Genomic DNA, 17411 nt, shown 5'->3' on the forward strand with positions numbered 1-17411 from the left:
GGGACCACGCAGGCGGCCGTCCCGGTTATATATGTTCTTATCGTGTGTGTCTGACAATGCCATCGCCTATTTGCTACGGCTCATGCAGCGTTGGCAAATCTGTCTGCAGCCAAAATCCATTTGAAAATCACTGAGCATCCCAAGGAGGCAGGGAGCTGTGGAGGAAGCACTTGGTGGGTCCGGAAGCACGGCCGGACTCCGGGAAGTGATTTCCAGCCCGTTGCACTTTTAATGAAGGCTTCAAGCGTGGTGATGGTCCTCGTGGAGCTGCCTTTATCTTTATGGGCAGAGGAATGGAGATGCCACGGCACGCGGCTGTGTCCCAGTCCTTCCCCGCTGTAGTTCAACTGGAAAAGTTAATCCTTATTACCACGACTATAAGGGATGCAAAACCCTGCGAGCAACCGGACGGTTTCCTGCTAGCTGGAGGAAGAAGAGCGCAGCCTGTGATGTATAACGTGCCATCGGTGTGTAATGGGCTACCAATCATCAGTAAAGATCTATGTGTATTAAATCAGCGTTAGCCTTTCCAGGACCGGGAGACATACGTCATGAATCTCCAGCACTATGTGCAAGATTTAAATGCCTAATTTAGTATGATAAAAAAACAAACAAAAAAAAAGACCATAAGAAATTCCCCAGCGGTGTGGTCCAGGGGCATGGCACTCACAGTCACAAGCAGAAAGTCTCTTTCTTGCTGGGTTTTTGTGGCATGCTGGTTCAGCTGGCGTAGGGCTCGTGGCAGCTCCCGAAAGCAGCACCGAGGACTCGGTCCGTGCCGCTCCGCTTGCCGGCTCTTGCCGTGAAGCGCCGTGTGGCACCTTCTGCTCTGCAGCCCCGGCGAGTCATTAGCAATTACTTTCCCTAAATGGAAATGCTGGTCCTGAGCATCCTTAGTCTGGTGCTGGCCAAAAAAAATGCAAAACCAAAGAATCCAGATCCAATAAACCTCCTTTATATTCAGCATCTCAGCCAGCGATGGAAACGGGGGTGGGAGGGTGCAGCTCCTGCCTGGAGTGGGCAGGAGCAGATACTTGCTGTGCTGCTTGCAAGAAGATTCCCAGCACGCAGCACTAAAAGTTTGCAGTTTTCCCCCTTCCTCATAAAAAAAAAAAAAAAAAAACCCTCTGAACCTGGTGAACCACCAGAAACGTCGCCCTCAGGCGGGAAACAAATTGGCAACTGCACTTGGGAGATGCCTGTATTGGGCCGTGCCAGGAGATGGGGCACGGAAGGGAGGGGTGGAGGAGACCGCAGAGGAGTTGGGAGAGATGAAGCAGATGGGCGGGTTGGTCGGAAGGGTGGATGGGTTGATCGGAGAGGCAGAGGAGCTACTTTTCTCAGTGCAAATGTGCGTACAGATGTATACCGCGGAGGCAGGAGCCCCAGCATCCAGGGCTGCACGGTGCTACCTTTCCCCGAACTTTTACGCAGAGGAGGTATCGCCATCCCGCTCCCTAACCTCAAGAAGGAATCGCCAACCTTGCGCCGTGCCGTGTGGTTTCCTTCACTTGAATTTGTTCCGCATCAGCCACAGCAGTGGGCTGAAAGGGGGAGTGCAGGTCCTCAGCTTTTCGGGAGGCTGGTCCCGAGTGTCTTGCAGCAGCATTTTTCCAGGGAGTTTCTTGGAGCTCGTTGACTTTCCCATCTGCTTCTTTTCTTTCGGCTGCCTCTCCTCTCCTGTCATGTGTGCTGACGATGTTTCCTCGCTGGTAGTATTCTCCTTGCTACCCCATCCCCAGTTTCTCCAGATGCTCTCCTCCTCGCTCCCCTTCTCTCCGTTCTTCTCAAGGACTTGTCTCATTCCCTCATGGCATCTCCATGCATGGTGAGGCTTACCTAAAGCTTTGGATTATTTCTAAATCAGGAGTGAGAGATGCTCTTCCTTCCTTTTGTGTTGTGCTCTAAGCTTCGTTGCTGTCTAACAGCCTTTAAAGTAATTCCAATGTAAACGTCATCTGTGTTTTGCTTCAGAGCGTCCGGATGATCGCTTGGGTTAGCGTGATGAGTCCTCACCTGCAGCTTTAGGAGCTTTAACCATGGCCGGGTCCCGTGGGGGGTATGAGATGCTGCACGCACGGTGCTGCTTGATGGTTCTTGATGTGGTGATGTGTCTTACATCTGAAGAGAAGGCGCAGAGAGGATCATAGCGATGTGGATAAATACCTGAAGGTAGGGTGAGAGGAGGATGGAGCCGGGCTCTTCTCAGTGGTGCCCGGTGACAGGACCAGAGGAGGCTTCGTCTGAACATCAGGGAACGCTTCTTCACTGTCAGGGTGATGGAGTGTTGGCACAGGTTGCTGTCGTGGTTTAGGCCTGATTGGCAGCCAACCACAATGCAGCAGCTCTCTCTCCCTTCCCCTCCGGCAATGAGAAGGGACAGAGAGCCAGGCTTGGGGTTCAAGATAGGACTGGGATGGGGAAAAATCCCCCTTTTATGATCACGAGCAAAAGGCAGACTCGTTAGGGGAAGGAAAAAAACCCATACATTTATTACAGACACTAACAACACATAACAGAGTAAGACAGTGAGAAGCATTGCCACATCTTGAGAACACCTTCCCCCCACCCCTCCCTTCTTCCCGGGCTCAGCTCTGCTCCCGATATCTCTACCTCCTCCCCCAGTGGCGCAGGGGCAGGCAATGGGGGGTGCAGGCAGTGCTGCCACTTCCTTCATGTTCGGTGAGGGGAGTGTCCAAACTTGTTCCTCCTGCTCCATCGTGGTCCCCCTCTCACAGGAGACAGTCCTCCACAAACTTTCTCTGACTTGAATTCCTCCCACGGGCCGCAGCGTTCCCCACACTGCTCCGTCATGGGTCACTAACTTCCTCCGACTGGGTTCCCTCCCACGGCTGCAGCCCTTCCCGAGCTGCTCCGGCGTAGGACTCCCCCGCATGCTGCAATCCTCCCAGCACTGAATTACAGCAGCGGGGCTGCCTTTTCCCATGAGACCCCGGCCTTCTTCTGGCACAGCACCTTGATCAGGCAAGCAGGAGCCACAGGCCACAAATCAGTGTCTGCTCCACCATAGATCTCCATGGGTGGCAGGGGGGGGCCGCCCTGCCATCTCCCCACAGGATACAGGGGGGTCTCTGCTCCGGCACACCTCCCCCCTCTTTCTTCCTCCGTTCCTCCACTGACCTTGGTGTTCACGCAGCTGCAGCAACTCCTCCTCACAAGTCCCCCTGCCCGTCACCACGTCCCTTCTTAAATACGTTATCGCAGAGGCGCAGCCGATTGGCTCAATTTCCCAAACAGACGTGGAGCTGACGTGGAGCTGGGGGAGCTTCGAGAAGCTTCTCACAGGGGGCCGCCCCTGATAGCCCCCTCCCCTGCCACCAAAAAACTCCACCACTCACTCAACCCAGGACAGTTGCCCAGGGAGGCTGTTGAGTCTCCATCCTTGGAGATATTCAGAAGCCATCTGGACATGATCCCGGGGAGCTGGCTCTAGGTGGCCCTGCTGGAACAGGGAATTGGACCAGATGATCTCCAGAGGTCCCTTCCAACCTCCACCATTCTGTGATCTCTTTTCAAATCATTTTTTGGATTCAGTAATCACAACTCAACCGCATTTTGAGAAAGTAAGCAATAAAACAAACCAAAAAAAAAAAAAATGAACCAAGTGGGAAGGTGGGAACAACCTACTGAAGGGTCCAGGTGCTGTGATTAAAATGAAGCTTGATCTCCAGCGCTGGAGTTCCTTTGGGGCAACGCTCCCCAACCCTACCTGACGCTGACAACGAGCTGTGTTTCACCAGTGATGATGAGGCTTGCTTTGACATCTGGAAAAAGCCCTGCAATCAAATGTTATTCCGATTCCCATCGTGCGAAGATTTTACTTTATTACTGGTATGTGCCTGCGCCATGCTCCGAGCCAGTCTGTTGCCAAAAAGTTGGGAGGAAAAGCTCCTAAGTGAGGTTGGTTTTGGGAAGGCTGATTGTTTGGTTTGTGCCCTGCAGCTGGGAAAATGAGATTGTTCTCAGGTTCGTTTAAACTTCATAATGAATACTTGTGATTGAGCAGTGCAGCCTTTCTTGGGAAGATGGACATGGTCACAAGCATGACTCTAGGAGGAAAAAGCAGGAAGTCTGATGGATGGGGAGAATAAAGTTATTCTAATATGAAAACAAGCTTTTTGTGAAAGTTTGCTAGGATTTCTTTTTATTTGCCATTTCCAAAGCAAGAGGATGTGAGTGGGTGTCCTGAGACTCTGAGCGTGTGTGTGATGAGAACAGAGCAGCAAGGTTTTGAGTCCTCATCGTGCCTGAGGCAAGCTGGGACATAACTTTTAATAAGTTCTCCTTTAACCACATCCGGTCATATTTCCATACCGAAATGTTTCTGTTTTTAGAAACAGTTTTCCTTGCAGCTCTCTAGATTTCTCAGGTGCTAATGACCTTTGGCTTGGTGAGGTTTTGATAAACCATAGAATGGGTTGGGTTGAAGGGACCTTTGAAGGTCATCTAGTCCGACCCCCCTGCCATGAGCAGGGACAGCTTCAACGAGATCAGGTTGCTCAAAGCTTCTTCCGACCTGACCTTGAACATTTTGAGGGATGGGGCATCAACCACCTCTCTGGGCAACCTGGTCCAGTGTCTCACCACCCTCATCGTAAAACATCTCTACCTTGTATCTAGTGTAAATCTCCCCTCTTTTAGTTTAAAACCATCACCCCTTGTCCTATAGCAACAGGCCCTACTACAAAGTCTCTCCCCATCTTCCTTGTCCCCCCCTTTAAGCCCCGGGAGGCCGCTCAAAGGTCCCCCTGGAGCCTTCTCTTCTCCAGGTTGAACCCCCCCAACTCTCTCAGCCCGGCCCCCCAGGGGAGCTGCTCCAGCCCCCCCAGCATCTCCGTGGCCTCCTCTGGCCCCGCTTGAGCAGCTCCGGGTCCTTCTGCTGTTGGGGGCCCCCGAGCTGGCCCCAGCACTGCAGGGGGGTCCCCCCAGAGCGGAGCAGAGGGGGACAATCCCCTCCCTTGACCTGCTGGTCAAATCACTTGCTTTTTCCCTTGAACCTGGGTGGTGTTTCCTCTGTTGCTCCCACTCCATCTTTCCAGGAAACAAAAGTCCTGTTTCTTTTTGTTTATTAACAGGAATTTTGGGTGCATACCCAGACACATGCAATTCATTTGAAGAGTCCACGTGGGTTTTAATACCTTGCCTGCTAAAATCAGTATTCCCTTACAGCTGATCTCTAGCCAGGGCCACCGTACCAATGCAGTGTTGTGCCTGATGGGTTACGTTAACTTCATCTTTGCCCGCGGTCCGTTCAGCGTAAAGGAATTAGCGAAGCAGATTTGGTATTAATTCCCCAAATGTTCCCAGCTGAAAGTGGCTGCCGTGCTAAGCAAATATTGCAATGGGTTTGGAGCCCGCTAAAACGTTTCAGCTGCAAAGCCCGTGCTTCTCTCGTCCTCTGCAAATATTACAGCCTGAACAGCAGTCTTGCTCGGGGTCACAGGTAAAGCACTTTTGATCAATTGGATTTATTTCCTATTAAGCAGCAGTTCATGATCATAAACCATCGTTTACATTCTGGCATAAATAGCCGTCTCTCTTGAAAGAGCTCAGAACTGAATGAGTGTGAAAATTAAATTCCCCTCTTAAACCGAAGGATGGTCCTTTTGGAAGCTGATTCCAGTAGCAATATAATTAACCTCTTGCTGTGCCATTCTGTGTGAACATATTGAACACGCTCTGTGATAATCATCCCGTAATACTGGTGTCTGCTTTCACACTGAATTCGTAACAGTATTACAGTAATCCCAAATCCTTTTGTTAACTCCAGGGACTTGGCCAAGTTAGTAGCCAGAACAAAAGGCACCGGAGCCGCGCGGCTCAGGGCTGATGTCTTGCAGGTGCTTCCAGCGTAATGGGAAACTCCAAAATTATTTTGCTTTTGGGTATGGGAGCGGTGATGAAACTTTGTTCAGGTTCACCCACAGATTTATCCTCGTTGCAAGGTCTTTCAATGCACGATCCATTAATTTCACTCTTGAAAGATCCATGCGTGATTTGGGTAGGTCCACAACTTCTTCTTGAGCTGCAAGAAGCTTTTTTAAGGCCATTGGAGGCTGAGCTACGCTGGCTTTTAGTGACTCTTAGCCTTTAGGTTCTGGGACCCTTCCTTTTTCTCGCAAATTATTCAGTGTAATTGCTATTATATGCTCTCTGCTCCCGCATCTGGTCCCCAAACCAGCTGCTGCCCTCTTGTTTCAGCCCATCTTCTCTCTGTCTTTCTCGTTTTTTTTCCCTCCATTTGCTGCATCCTTCTCACCCAGGGAAACACGGTGTTGGGGATGGGGATATCCTCAGGGCCGCTGCGTGCCGCCGTTCCCCTCCCACCTGTGCACCCAACCACGAGCAGAAGTCTCTCTGAGAAAGCAACGCTTGGTGAAAGGGTGGGGTGTGCTTCTTTACATCTGCCTGTCTACGAGGGTAGTTCGCTCTCCTGGTTTCAGCGAGGATGCTGTGGGCCGGGCTGTTTTATCGGCAGCTGGGATCAGCTTTCTTTTTTCGTCAGGCTCCCCGTGCATCCTCAGCAGCCCCCGACGTGAGGGCTGTGCAAGCACAGCGCAGCTCGCGGCAGCCGGATCACCGCGTTACCCTCCGAGTGCTGTTTGCGAAATACCTGCGGCTACGCGCAAGCCCAACGCTGGAACCAGGCGAAGCCGCTGCCCGTCTCGACAGAAGAAAACAAAACTCACCCTAAAAGCAGATCTAACCTCTGCTAGGTTGCTGCAGAGCCTCTTGCCATGGAGATGCGCTGGCAGAGCTGTCTCGGACCTCCTTGATAGACTCCAGCCACTTGTGTCCCTTCAAACCCCATCGTTCCTCAACTCGACGCTGCTCTCCACCTCAGTCATAAGTGCGACGATACTTAGGAATAAATATACTGGAAATAAATACACTTAGGAAAAAAATACTGGAATCCCTCGTGCGCTTGGATGGCACACCGTTTTAAAATTCACTGTGTTTAAGGAAAAAGAGAACGCGTGGCACCTCCCGTCTTCCAAGTGCCTCGCAAAGTTTTGTCGCAGACCCTACAGCAAAACCGTGTCTTTGTATGTTGTTTTGTTTTCCCGTCAAGAAATCGAGCTTAAGGTAGGCCTCAACCGAACCACCTGTTTTACAGTTGGGTAAAAAAAGGAATGGGAGAAGAAGGTAGAACGTAGGGGTTTAAATTCTGGGATTTTTAGTTTTCCTCCCTGTTCCGATAGCGTGACATCGCTTCTCTTTAGAGAGGAATTTTATAGCAGTATTTAAGGTCTCGAGTCCTTCACTAACGAAGAATCACAAAGATAGCATTGTTTCTGCTGCTGTAGGAAAGCAGGTAACACAAGGCTCTGGGTTGGTCACAGGGGTGATGGTTAGGACCCCTAATCCCTGTGATCTGCTGTCACAGCGGGGAGGGGAGCTGGCGCGTCCTTGTCGTCAGAGCTTCCCGCCGTGGGTTTGCTGTTGAGGTGGTTCCTGGCTGCAAACCCCCTTTTTGCCAACAAATTTGCCCTTTGTCTGCTGGTGGGAGCTCACCGTGGGGGGGGGGGACGACAAGGATGATGCTTTGGATTTTCCCTGGATTTTCCCTCTGTCTCTGCACGCTGCTTTGCTGGGAAGCAGGAGGGCTGGTGGGTATCACAGGCAGTGACAACCTTGACAAGGCTTAGTGAGTCATTGGCTTGCAGTGCGGATGAGAAAATGTGTCTTCCTTGGGGTGATCTTGTTAAACTTCTCTTTGATAGCACTGCCTGTGCCTCCAGTTTACCGGCAGGTTTGGGACCAGGACTGCTGCAAGCAGCTCCTTGCACGCTGGAGAAGTTCCCTGCCGGTGTCGCGGTTGTAAAATTTCCTTTTCTCCTAATAGTCCTTGATAACTTAAGCTGCACATTTCCATTTCCCATATATTTCAGATATAAAGAGCCAAGGAGCTTGCTGTGGATTTGTGTTATTGCTGCTGTTGTCTGGATTCTTTTTGGCTTATATTTGTCATCTTGATATCGAGTTGTTCTGAAGCTGCACGTGGCGTTTTAGTATAGAGCAGTCCAATTGGAAGGGACCTACAACTGATCATCTAAGTCCAAGTGCCTGATCACCTCAGGACTGACCAAAAAGTTACAGTGTGGTATTAAGGGCGTTGTCCAAATTACTCATAAACACTGGTAGGCTTGGGGCATCAACCACCTCTCTGGGAAGCCTGTTCCAGTGTTTGCCTGCGCTCTCAGTAATGTTTCCTAATGTCCAGTCTAAACCTCCCCTGGTGCAGCTTTGAACCATTCCCATGTGTTCTATCACTGGATCCCAGGGAGGAGAGCTCAACACCTTCCTCTCCCCGTCCTCTTCGCAGGAAGCCGCAGGGGAGCAATGAGGTTGCCCCTCAGCCCCCTTCTCTCCAAACTAAACCAGCCCAAAGTCCTCAGCTGCTCCTCACAGGACGTGCCTTGCAGCCCTTTCACCAGCTTCGTTGCCCTCCTCTGGATGCTTTCAGGTACCTTCACGTCCTTCTTAAATTGCGGGGCCTAGAACTGCACACAGTCTTCAAGGTGAGGCCGCTCCAACACTAGAACTAGAAGAAAGCTAGTCAGCAGTTGCACTAGATGGTCGCTGTAGATCCCTTCCAACTGGAACTCTTCCTCCTTCTTTCCTCCTCCTGCTTTCCTGTCAACACAGCAGGATAATAGCCTTTTTTTGACCGGCTGGTTGTACTGTGTTGGCTGCACCCCAGGATGCGGTTTGCCCCCTTGGCTGCCAGGCTATGCTGCTGACTCGTCGGGAGCCTGCTGTCAGCCAGCACCCCCAGATCCCTTTCTGCAGGGCTGCTCTCCAGCCACTCCTCTCCCAGTTTATACCTGTGCCTGGTGTTACTCCGTCCTAGGTGCAGAACCCGACATTTGTTCTTAAATTTCATGCCACTGATGGTTGCCCAGTGCTCCAATCTATCTAGATCCCTCCTCTAGGCCCGTTGACCTTAAAAGAATCCACAGCACCTCCCAGTTTGGTATCTGTCCTGGTTTGGGCTGAAATAGAGTTAATACTCCTTTTTGGGAACTAGAAGAGCGCTCTGTTTTGGACGTAGCTTTGGGTTTGGCGTGAGAAGAATACTGATAACACGCTGATGTTTTCAGCTACTGAGACTTTAAGGACTCTCCGACTCGCCGTGTCCTGCCCGTGCGCAAGGAAGCAGGGAGGGAGCACGGCCAGAGCACCTGACCCAAACTGGGCCAAGGAAATATTCCATATCATGGCACGTCATGCTCACTGTATAGGGGAGGGGTGGTCAGGAAGGAGCACTCTCTCTCGCTTCTGGGATTGTGATTGTGGGATATTGGTATTTTGGGATCGCTGGCCGGGAACGGGCTGGGGATTGGTCAGAATTTTCCCTTACGGTACTTGTTGGCTATCGGTCTCGTGCCAGTATTTAGCCTTAGATGGAGTTTACCACCCGCTTTGGGCTGCATTCCCAAGCAACCCGACTCCGAGGGTTTGACCAGGCTCAAGCCACGACAGTATCATCAGCAGATTTGCTAATGGCACGTTCAACTCCTGCCTCCAGAGCGTTGGTAATGCTCTTGTCCCGAGAATGGAGCCCTGAGGCACACCACTGGTGACCAGTCACCAGCCAGATGTAGCCCCATTCACCAGAACACTGAGCCCGGCGCGTAGCTGCTCCTCTCCCAGTTGGGACAGCTTTTCCAGGAGGATGCTGTGAATGAACAGGATCGACAGCCTTACCTAAACTCCAGAAAAAACTACATCCACAGCCTCCCCTTCATCCACGAGGCGGCTGACCTTGTCGTAGAAGGATATCAAATCAGTTAGGACGCAGTCTTAGCTGGGACTTTACAAAAAGCAGATGCGAGGGGCTCACTCCACGCCTCTACACCAGCCACCCCAACCTCCGTGTGCTCCTGCTGCTTCCAAACCCCTCAACGTCCTGCTGAATCCTTTGCTTCCTCGCTGTTAACATTTTGGTTAACGCTGGGTGGTACAGGGCAGCTTCCCGACCTGTTTCGCAGGTGTGCTCGCAAACAGGGATGCCGAGAGAGCAAGGTGAGCTAGCAGCCAAGCGATCTCGGGTTAGAGATGGTTTTCCCCGTGGAAAAGAGGGAGGTTTGGTCCCGTGCCGTCCCGGAGCATCGCCACACATGGGTGATTTTCCTGCTGCTGCAAACGCCCGCTGCTGCGGCGTGGGTTTGCTTTGGGTAGCAGGTGAGCGGCGGCTTCCTTCTGGGAGCTGAGGAAGAGAGAACGGTGGTTTTTTGCTGAGTCTTTACTTCCAGGCCTGGAGCAAATCCCGTGGCGAGGGTGTTTGTGGGATTCATCTTCATGTTAGAAAGTGTTTGCTTTTGGAATACCCTTCGGCAGAGATTCTCAGTTCTTTTTGGAGCGGCTTTTGATTCCAAGTGCATGTTTTTTAAATCTCTGCTAGCATCAGAGCTTGTATTAGGAGTTACAGCATGCTAGTGGCAGCCTTTGCGCATGTACTAATAGTCCTTAGCCCTTGATTTTTCTTCCTAATGGCTGTCTTTGAAAAAGCAATTCAGTTTTATCAGAGGTTTTTGCCCTCTGCTTTGCTTTTTTTCTTTGTGGACTCCTTGCGACTGAGTTAAAAGGGCCCCTTAGGGTGGCCCTGCTCCATTGCTTTGCATCCCCACGGTTTCCTCTGGAGCTGGGGGCGATACCGGCATCGTACCGAAGGTGCAGCTTCACCACCCCAATTTGCATTCGTTCCCGTTCTCATCTCCCTTCCAAGTGCTGGAAGAGCAACGTCCCCGTCACTCACCGCTTCCTCGGCTCGCCTCGGGTTGGGGTTTCCCAGCAGCCGTGGCAGCGGCTCGGCGTCGAGCTGCCGGTGCTCCAGTGTGCCCCAGCAGAGACTCACGCCTGAGGAGGTTCGTGGGGGCCGATGCTGAAGACCTGGTAGGACCCAGGTCATCTCCTGGCCCACAGCACCAATTACTTCTTTTTTTTTTTTTTTTTTTTTTTTTTTTTTTTTTTCCATTCTCGTGCCATTCCTGTGCCCACACGGGAAGCTTTTTCCATCTCATGTCCTTTCCCAAAAGCAGCAATCGTCTCTTAAATTTGGGAATCTGTGCTCCTGAAATTACCCTTGCTTATTTAACTTTCTTTTTCCCGAGCAGAGGCATCTTGCTCTTGCTGCATGGACTTGCACCCTTGCTCGTTAGGGCTCGGCTGGTTGACGGTGCTGGCCCAGCCCTGGAGAGCTGCTGTAACAGCACAGTCACGCAGAAATAAATGGCTCAGGGTGCGGCGTTCCCCTCTGCCTGCTCTGCCAGCTGAGACTGTTGGGACCTGGCTCGACTGAGAAGCAGACAAAGTTAGCTAATACCTGCCTCCTCTCCACTCATTTTTTGGCAGAAGTGGAGGATTCAGATTTAACAAGAACTTATGGGGATGAAGGATTTGGAGTGAGTAACAGCAGGGCAGTGTTCCCCCTCCCCATTTTTCTTGCCATGGGGGTAAACACATGTTTTTACGAAAGGTTTTACTTTTGTTGAAACTTCCTTGCGAGTGCACTTAATTCTCCGCTTTGTACTGGGCTTGGAAAAAAGCTGTCCTTTTTAAAGGTTAAAACTTCACTCATTTTGGGCAGACGCAGAACAGAAATAAGCAGCAATTTGGAACGGTTGGGGAATATAACTGTTTAAGGTGCGGCGGTGCTTGCGTGTTTTAAGGGTGTCAGAAAGCAAGTCAGGCCTCATGTTGTTTCCAGCTCTCCCGCAAACGTCTCAGGAGCCAGCCCTGGTTTTGCCCTCCCCGCTTCAGCTTCCCCAGCGGGTCGATTCCTGGTACTTCTCCAACAGAATAAGAGCAGAAATAAGGATCCTCATCACCGTGTTGCCTTCAACCCCTTTCTTAAGGGATGCGTGTGCTGGTGGGTGCCGGATCCTGTCTGCTCGGAGCCTCGTGACAAAAGGTTTGGGCAGCAAATTGCCCATCTCAAGGTCAGCATTGGCGTTTGCACCAGGATTTTCTGCCGTGGGCTTGGTGGGTGCGAGCGGTGCCCCGGGGGATGCGCGGCTCCGAATAAAGCACCAACCTCAGCAGCGCGCGGCCCGTTGCAGGTGGGCGCGGGCTGCGAGCCCTGGCTGATAAATGATGCTCATATCCCATTCAAATATGATGCAAGCAGTTTTTTTTTTGTAGTTTGTCTTCCATTGCGGTAGTAAAGTTTTTAATTAGGAAAGCTAATGAGATCGATTAGTCATTAGAACTGACCTCTGGATCTCTGCGAGGAGTGTGCATGTGTGCGCTGGGCTGATAACGGGGGACGCTGGGGTATTGTTTGTAATAAAAGCGTAAAGTGTTTGATTTGAGTGAAATGTGCCACGGGGAATACATCATGCGGAGAAAAAAAATTACAACCCTGGGAGCCTGTAATGAAGGGAATTAAACCAACATCCTATCTAAATAACATGATTATCTACACAAAACCCCTCAGCTAGCAAGTAATAATAGAAAACTGAGCTCTTCGGAGAGTCTCTTTCAGGATGTGGTTAATGCTGGAGCCGTGCACGCAGGCACTTTCAGAAGAGCAGCTTCGGCATGAATACACCATCCAATTACCACCGGGGAATAGAGTTTACCAGGTGCCAGCCTGTTTGTGCAAGGAGGGGGGGGACACACACACACACACGATGCCTGCAAGCCGCAACAATTTGGGACCTTTATTTCTTGTGCGAGCGTGAGGCGGGGGGGATGATGTCAGGCAGGAGTTTGATGAGGTTCTGGGTTGATTAGTGGCAGCTAGAGCTTGTGTAAGGGGAAAAAACAAACAAACAAACAAACAAAAACCTTAATAATATATTCAACGAATTCCCAGCTTAATAATTTTATAAGGTGGGAGCAGCAGAGGGAAAGGGTCAACTTGTGCTGTTGCTGTCTGGGGAGGATGAGGGGTTGTGGCTCTCATCCCTTTCCCGGTGTGAAAGAGCTGCTTTGGGTACGTGGTTGATGCTATATCCATGAGAGGCTGGATACATCCATGCCTCCTGGGTGACAAAAAGGTCTTGTAGGCACCAGCCCTCACCATAACTGGGATTTCATCACGTGTGTGCAGCGTTGGGCCGTGCAGGGGTTTGCATGTCTGCCCATTTGTTTGTTCCCGTTTTGCAATCCTAAATACAGTTTTCTCCGAAGCAAAACGCTCCAGCTTTGCGGGTGCTTGTGAGCATTTGCAATTAGAGCTTAAACCTTGCAAAGGCCTCGAAAAACCCACGTGACGGTGCAGTCGCCACCCTGAAGAATTTAGTCTGATACAAAAAGTCCCCAGACCAGGAAACAGCGATGAAACTCCGTTTGCTTTCTGTCTTCTTTCCTCTCTCTCTTCTTCCCTCACCTCTAAAGCAACGAGTGTCTGCAGTTCCTCTGGTCATTGAATCATCAGATGGTTTGGGTTGGAAGGGACCTTAAAGATCATCAAATCCCAACTCCCCCGCCCCGGGCAGGGCCCCCTTCCCCCAGCCCAGGGGGCTCCCAGCCCCGTCCAACCTGGCCTTGAACCCTTCCAGGGAGGGGGCAGCCACAGCTGCTCTGGGCACCCTGGGCCAGTGTCTCACCCCCCTCATCATTAAGAATTTCTTCTTATGTCCAATCTAAACCTAACTTCTTTCAGTTTAGAACCTTTGCCCCTTGTCCTGTCACTACAGGACTTTGTAAAAAGTCCCTCCCCACCTTTCCTGTCCCCCCCTTTAAGCCCCGGGAGGCCGCTCGAAGGGCTCCCCGGAGCCTTCCCTTCCCCAGGCTGAACCCCCCCAGCTCTCTCAGCCTTTCTCCACAGCAGAGCTGCTCCAGCCCTCGGACCATTTCCGTGTCCCTCCTCTGGCCCCGCTCCAACAGGTCCGTGTCTGGCCCGTGCTGGGGACCCCCGAGCTGGCTGCAGGGCTCCGGGGGGGCTCCCCAGAGCGGAGCAGAGGGGGAGAATCCCCCCCCCCTGGACCCGCCGGCCACACTGCTCGGGGTGCAGCCCAGGAGACGGTCGGCTTTCTGAGCTGCAGGAGTTCATGCTCAGTTTTTCATCCACCGACACCCCCAGGTCCTTCCCCGCTGGGCTGCTCCCCATCCCTTCATCCCCCAGCCTGGATTCATACTGGGGATTGCCCCGACCCGGGTGCAAGACCTTGCACTTGGCCTCGTGGAGCTTCCTGACGTTAACATGGGCCGAACCAAACATCCGCTTTGATTGTAATTTGTATTCCCAAACACCAGAAGCTCTTTAAATTAGCAGCGTTGACTTCCCAGCTTTTCAGTTTGTTTGACATTTACCAGTTGACTTAACGCACCCGTAGTCGGAGCGTACTTTGTAGCACTGCTGGTTTTATAGGTGCTCGCCCCTTAATAGCAGCATGCTGGACTTGAGAGCATCATCACAAGTCCGCTGCTTACTGCGCCGCCGCAGAAAAATAATTTGCATGCAGGCATTATTTTGATGGATTCATTAAGCAGGGGTCCCGCATGTGAGTCAGAGGACTGTAAAAGAGTCTCTTCAAATACTTTGGTGCGTGGGTCTGGCTGCAAACAGGGGTTGGAAGTTCCATACACTGAGGCACGGGGACCCGTAATGCCAAGTTAGAGCTGGCTGGGCTATTTATACGAAATGCCTTCCAAATTTGATTGCAGCCACATGAAAGAGATTATTTGCGTGGTGTCGTGAGCGTGCTCAGGGCTTTATAGGTGGCCTTGAAGGCCGTGAATCCCTCCATACGCTCCTTGCTCGGCGATCATTTATCTCACAGTATAGCATTGAGGAGCGTTGCGATTGTCATCTTTATTATGAAGAGTTTCGGTGATTTATCTGTCGTGGCAGAGCCTGCTTTTCTCCTCCCCCCCCCCTTGTCAGAAGTTGTAACTCTCGGGCTGAGTTTGGGAGTGGAAATCCATGCCACGGGCTGCCTGATCCCTCCTGAGCCCAACATGAGGTGTCGGCTTGCTTGGGAATGCGCGAGAAGGAAAATATTCTCCATATCAAACTGTAAAGCCACGGTTCTCCGTTACCACTGCTGCTGGGAGACGGGGAAGCTGCACCCTCTTTTCTGGGGGAATAAGATCAGCTCTAAAATGCATTTCCCTATTTTTCCTGTTTTGACACAGATTCAGCATCCTGAGATTGCCGGTTTACCTGGGAAGCACGCTTCTTCTTCCTTCTCTCGCAGACACAAACATGGGGATGGGTACAACATTTTCAGGGGAAATAATGATTCTGCTTTTCCCCTCTCAACCTTGCAATAATTTTAATTAGAGTATCTCCAAGAAAAACAGCCGGCCCTTTAAATCAGTTATAAAACCAGAAGACTTAGTCTCAGCATGTAGTGTCAGCTTTAATTATCTGGGCAGTTATAGCTGTATGTTATAAAAGTCGGGCAATTAGATGCATTCCTTAAAGCCGCGAAAAAAATTGCTAGCTATCAAGTGGAGGAAAACCAGAATCAACCATATAACTGTTAATTGCATGAAACATTCAGCAGAATAAACCAGCCTGTAGATCATCCTGTAAAATATGACGAAAACACGAGCGATTAAAGGCGTAAATCTGTTTCCAGTGTAGGTGTTGGGGCTCAGGGTATTGTTGGTGAACGCACGATTCACCTGGTGGAGTTTTGCTGCTGGGCTGGTGAAGCCAAACACTTCCAAGCCCATCAGGGCCTTTCTGTTGCCATCAACCATGGTGGTCCCGTGCCTGACGCACCCCAGGGGTCTTTTGCCCCCTTTTTTTTTTTTTTTTTGTTTTACTAAAGAGTTGAGTGTAGGACCTACGTTGATGAGCTCCCTTCTGTCGCACGCGCACTTGAATATCAAGCCCTTTTTTTTCCGTTTGCTTTCTCACAGGAGCCAACTTGCACTTCCTAAGGAGCCCCCCGGCCAACAAGGTGATAAAGACGCGCTACAGGATAGTGAAGAAGAACGTGGCGTCTCCAGCCTTATCATCCTTCAGCAGCCCCAGTCCCAACTGGAAGACGAGGCGCCCCGTGACATCCAGGTAATTCTTCCTTCCATCCCTTGCGTGCAGCTGGTCGGGCTGTGGGAACCGAGGGATCTCCCGCCTTGGCTCCGTGTTATTACCGCTGCATGTTCATCGCTTAATTCCTCTCTTTGTTTAGCTCCTTCTATGCAGTTTATTGACTTAAAGTGTAAAATCGTGTTAGTAATCACGTTAGCCCGAGTTGGCGGCCAACAGCTTACCACAATCTATGGCTTCATATTTATTCCCTGTTTGAATTAATTGTTTCCGCGGAGCAGTTAAATAAGCTGTGAGGAAGATGAATAAACCCACGCAGGTCTACATCAGACATAAGTAAACTCATTGCTTGTTTTAGAGCTGGGCGTGGCCCGTTAATTAGGCGTGGTCAAGCCTGTTAACGAGGCCAGATCTTCCCTCTGCTTTATAACATTCTTGTGCACGTTGGTGCCTCGGAGGAGCTTATTGAAAGCGTGTTGGAGGCCGACGGCCCAAACCTACACCGGGAGGTAGGTGCAGGCACCAGCTCGCTTCTTCCCAGGTTATCGGGGCGGGTGGAACATCAGCCCGGCCCTGGAGCAAATAATTCGACGTGCCAGCACCCGCCTTGAGGAAAAATGGTGTCACTAAAGCATGGTGCTGTACCCTTGAGTCTGGATCTTCCTAAATCAGCTGTGCCGACGTCCGTGTTTCAGTTACGAGTGAGCTGCCGCCACGTTAGCGGGTGGGGGGATGTCACCAGGTTGCATCTCGGAGGCCGAGACAAAGCCAGAAATTTGTGTAGAAGCAGAAAGGCCGTTACAGCAATCGATGCTCTAAAAAAAGGTGCCGTTAGAATGGATGGTTTTGGTTATAACCCAAATTCTGGTCATTCTTAGGTTGAGAATGGCTTCTCCTCCCCCCTGAAATGCCGGCTTGCCACTGTTACAGGCAATATTTTGGGCAAAGACAGCCCGCTCTGCTCTGGGCTTGCTCCTTTGATTATTCATTCTGGGAGAGCAAACCTGAGGAGCTGGTCCCCCATGGCCCCCACCGTGGGTCGGCATCAAGGTCCTGCTCCAGGTGGTTTCTTCCAAAAGTTATTTCCCCCCCCCCGCAGCAATGCGCCAGGGGTTGACGGCTTTTATGGTGGGTGCTGCAGAGAGACAGAGATTGCAGGGATTGTTTTTGAAGCTTAACTTCACCTGATTTTTCTCTGTACTCAGTGAATTTGGCTTCACAAATTTTGGTATCTGAAGGGAGAGTTGGTTTTGGAAAACTTCAGGGTGATGAGGCAAATTACCAGGTAAACAGATTTTAAAAAAAGGTGTTTATTTGCAAACTTTTTTTTTTTTTTTTAAATATAAAACTATGTCTATTATTTTATCTTGTTGTTTCAAGCTCTTAGTTGAGAAACTCCTCGTCTCACATGCAGTATGGGCCTCAGTTTCAAAGT

General features: G+C 50.9%; 1 protein-coding gene across 1 annotated transcript in view; it reads left to right on the plus strand.

Annotated features, from left to right (window-relative positions):
- ZC3H3 (zinc finger CCCH-type containing 3) overlaps positions 1 to 17411 on the plus strand; it is a 194310-nt gene that overhangs the window by 67154 nt on the left and 109745 nt on the right. The window contains exon 4 of the mRNA XM_042785719.1: positions 15847 to 15997. Coding sequence (XP_042641653.1) covers positions 15847 to 15997 — 151 coding nt within the window. The remainder of the gene's footprint in view (positions 1 to 15846; positions 15998 to 17411) is intronic.

Source organism: Tyto alba, unplaced genomic scaffold, assembly GCF_018691265.1.
Source record: "Tyto alba isolate M040663 unplaced genomic scaffold, T.alba_DEE_v4.0 Super-Scaffold_9, whole genome shotgun sequence".
Classification (NCBI taxonomy): domain Eukaryota; kingdom Metazoa; phylum Chordata; class Aves; order Strigiformes; family Tytonidae; genus Tyto; species Tyto alba.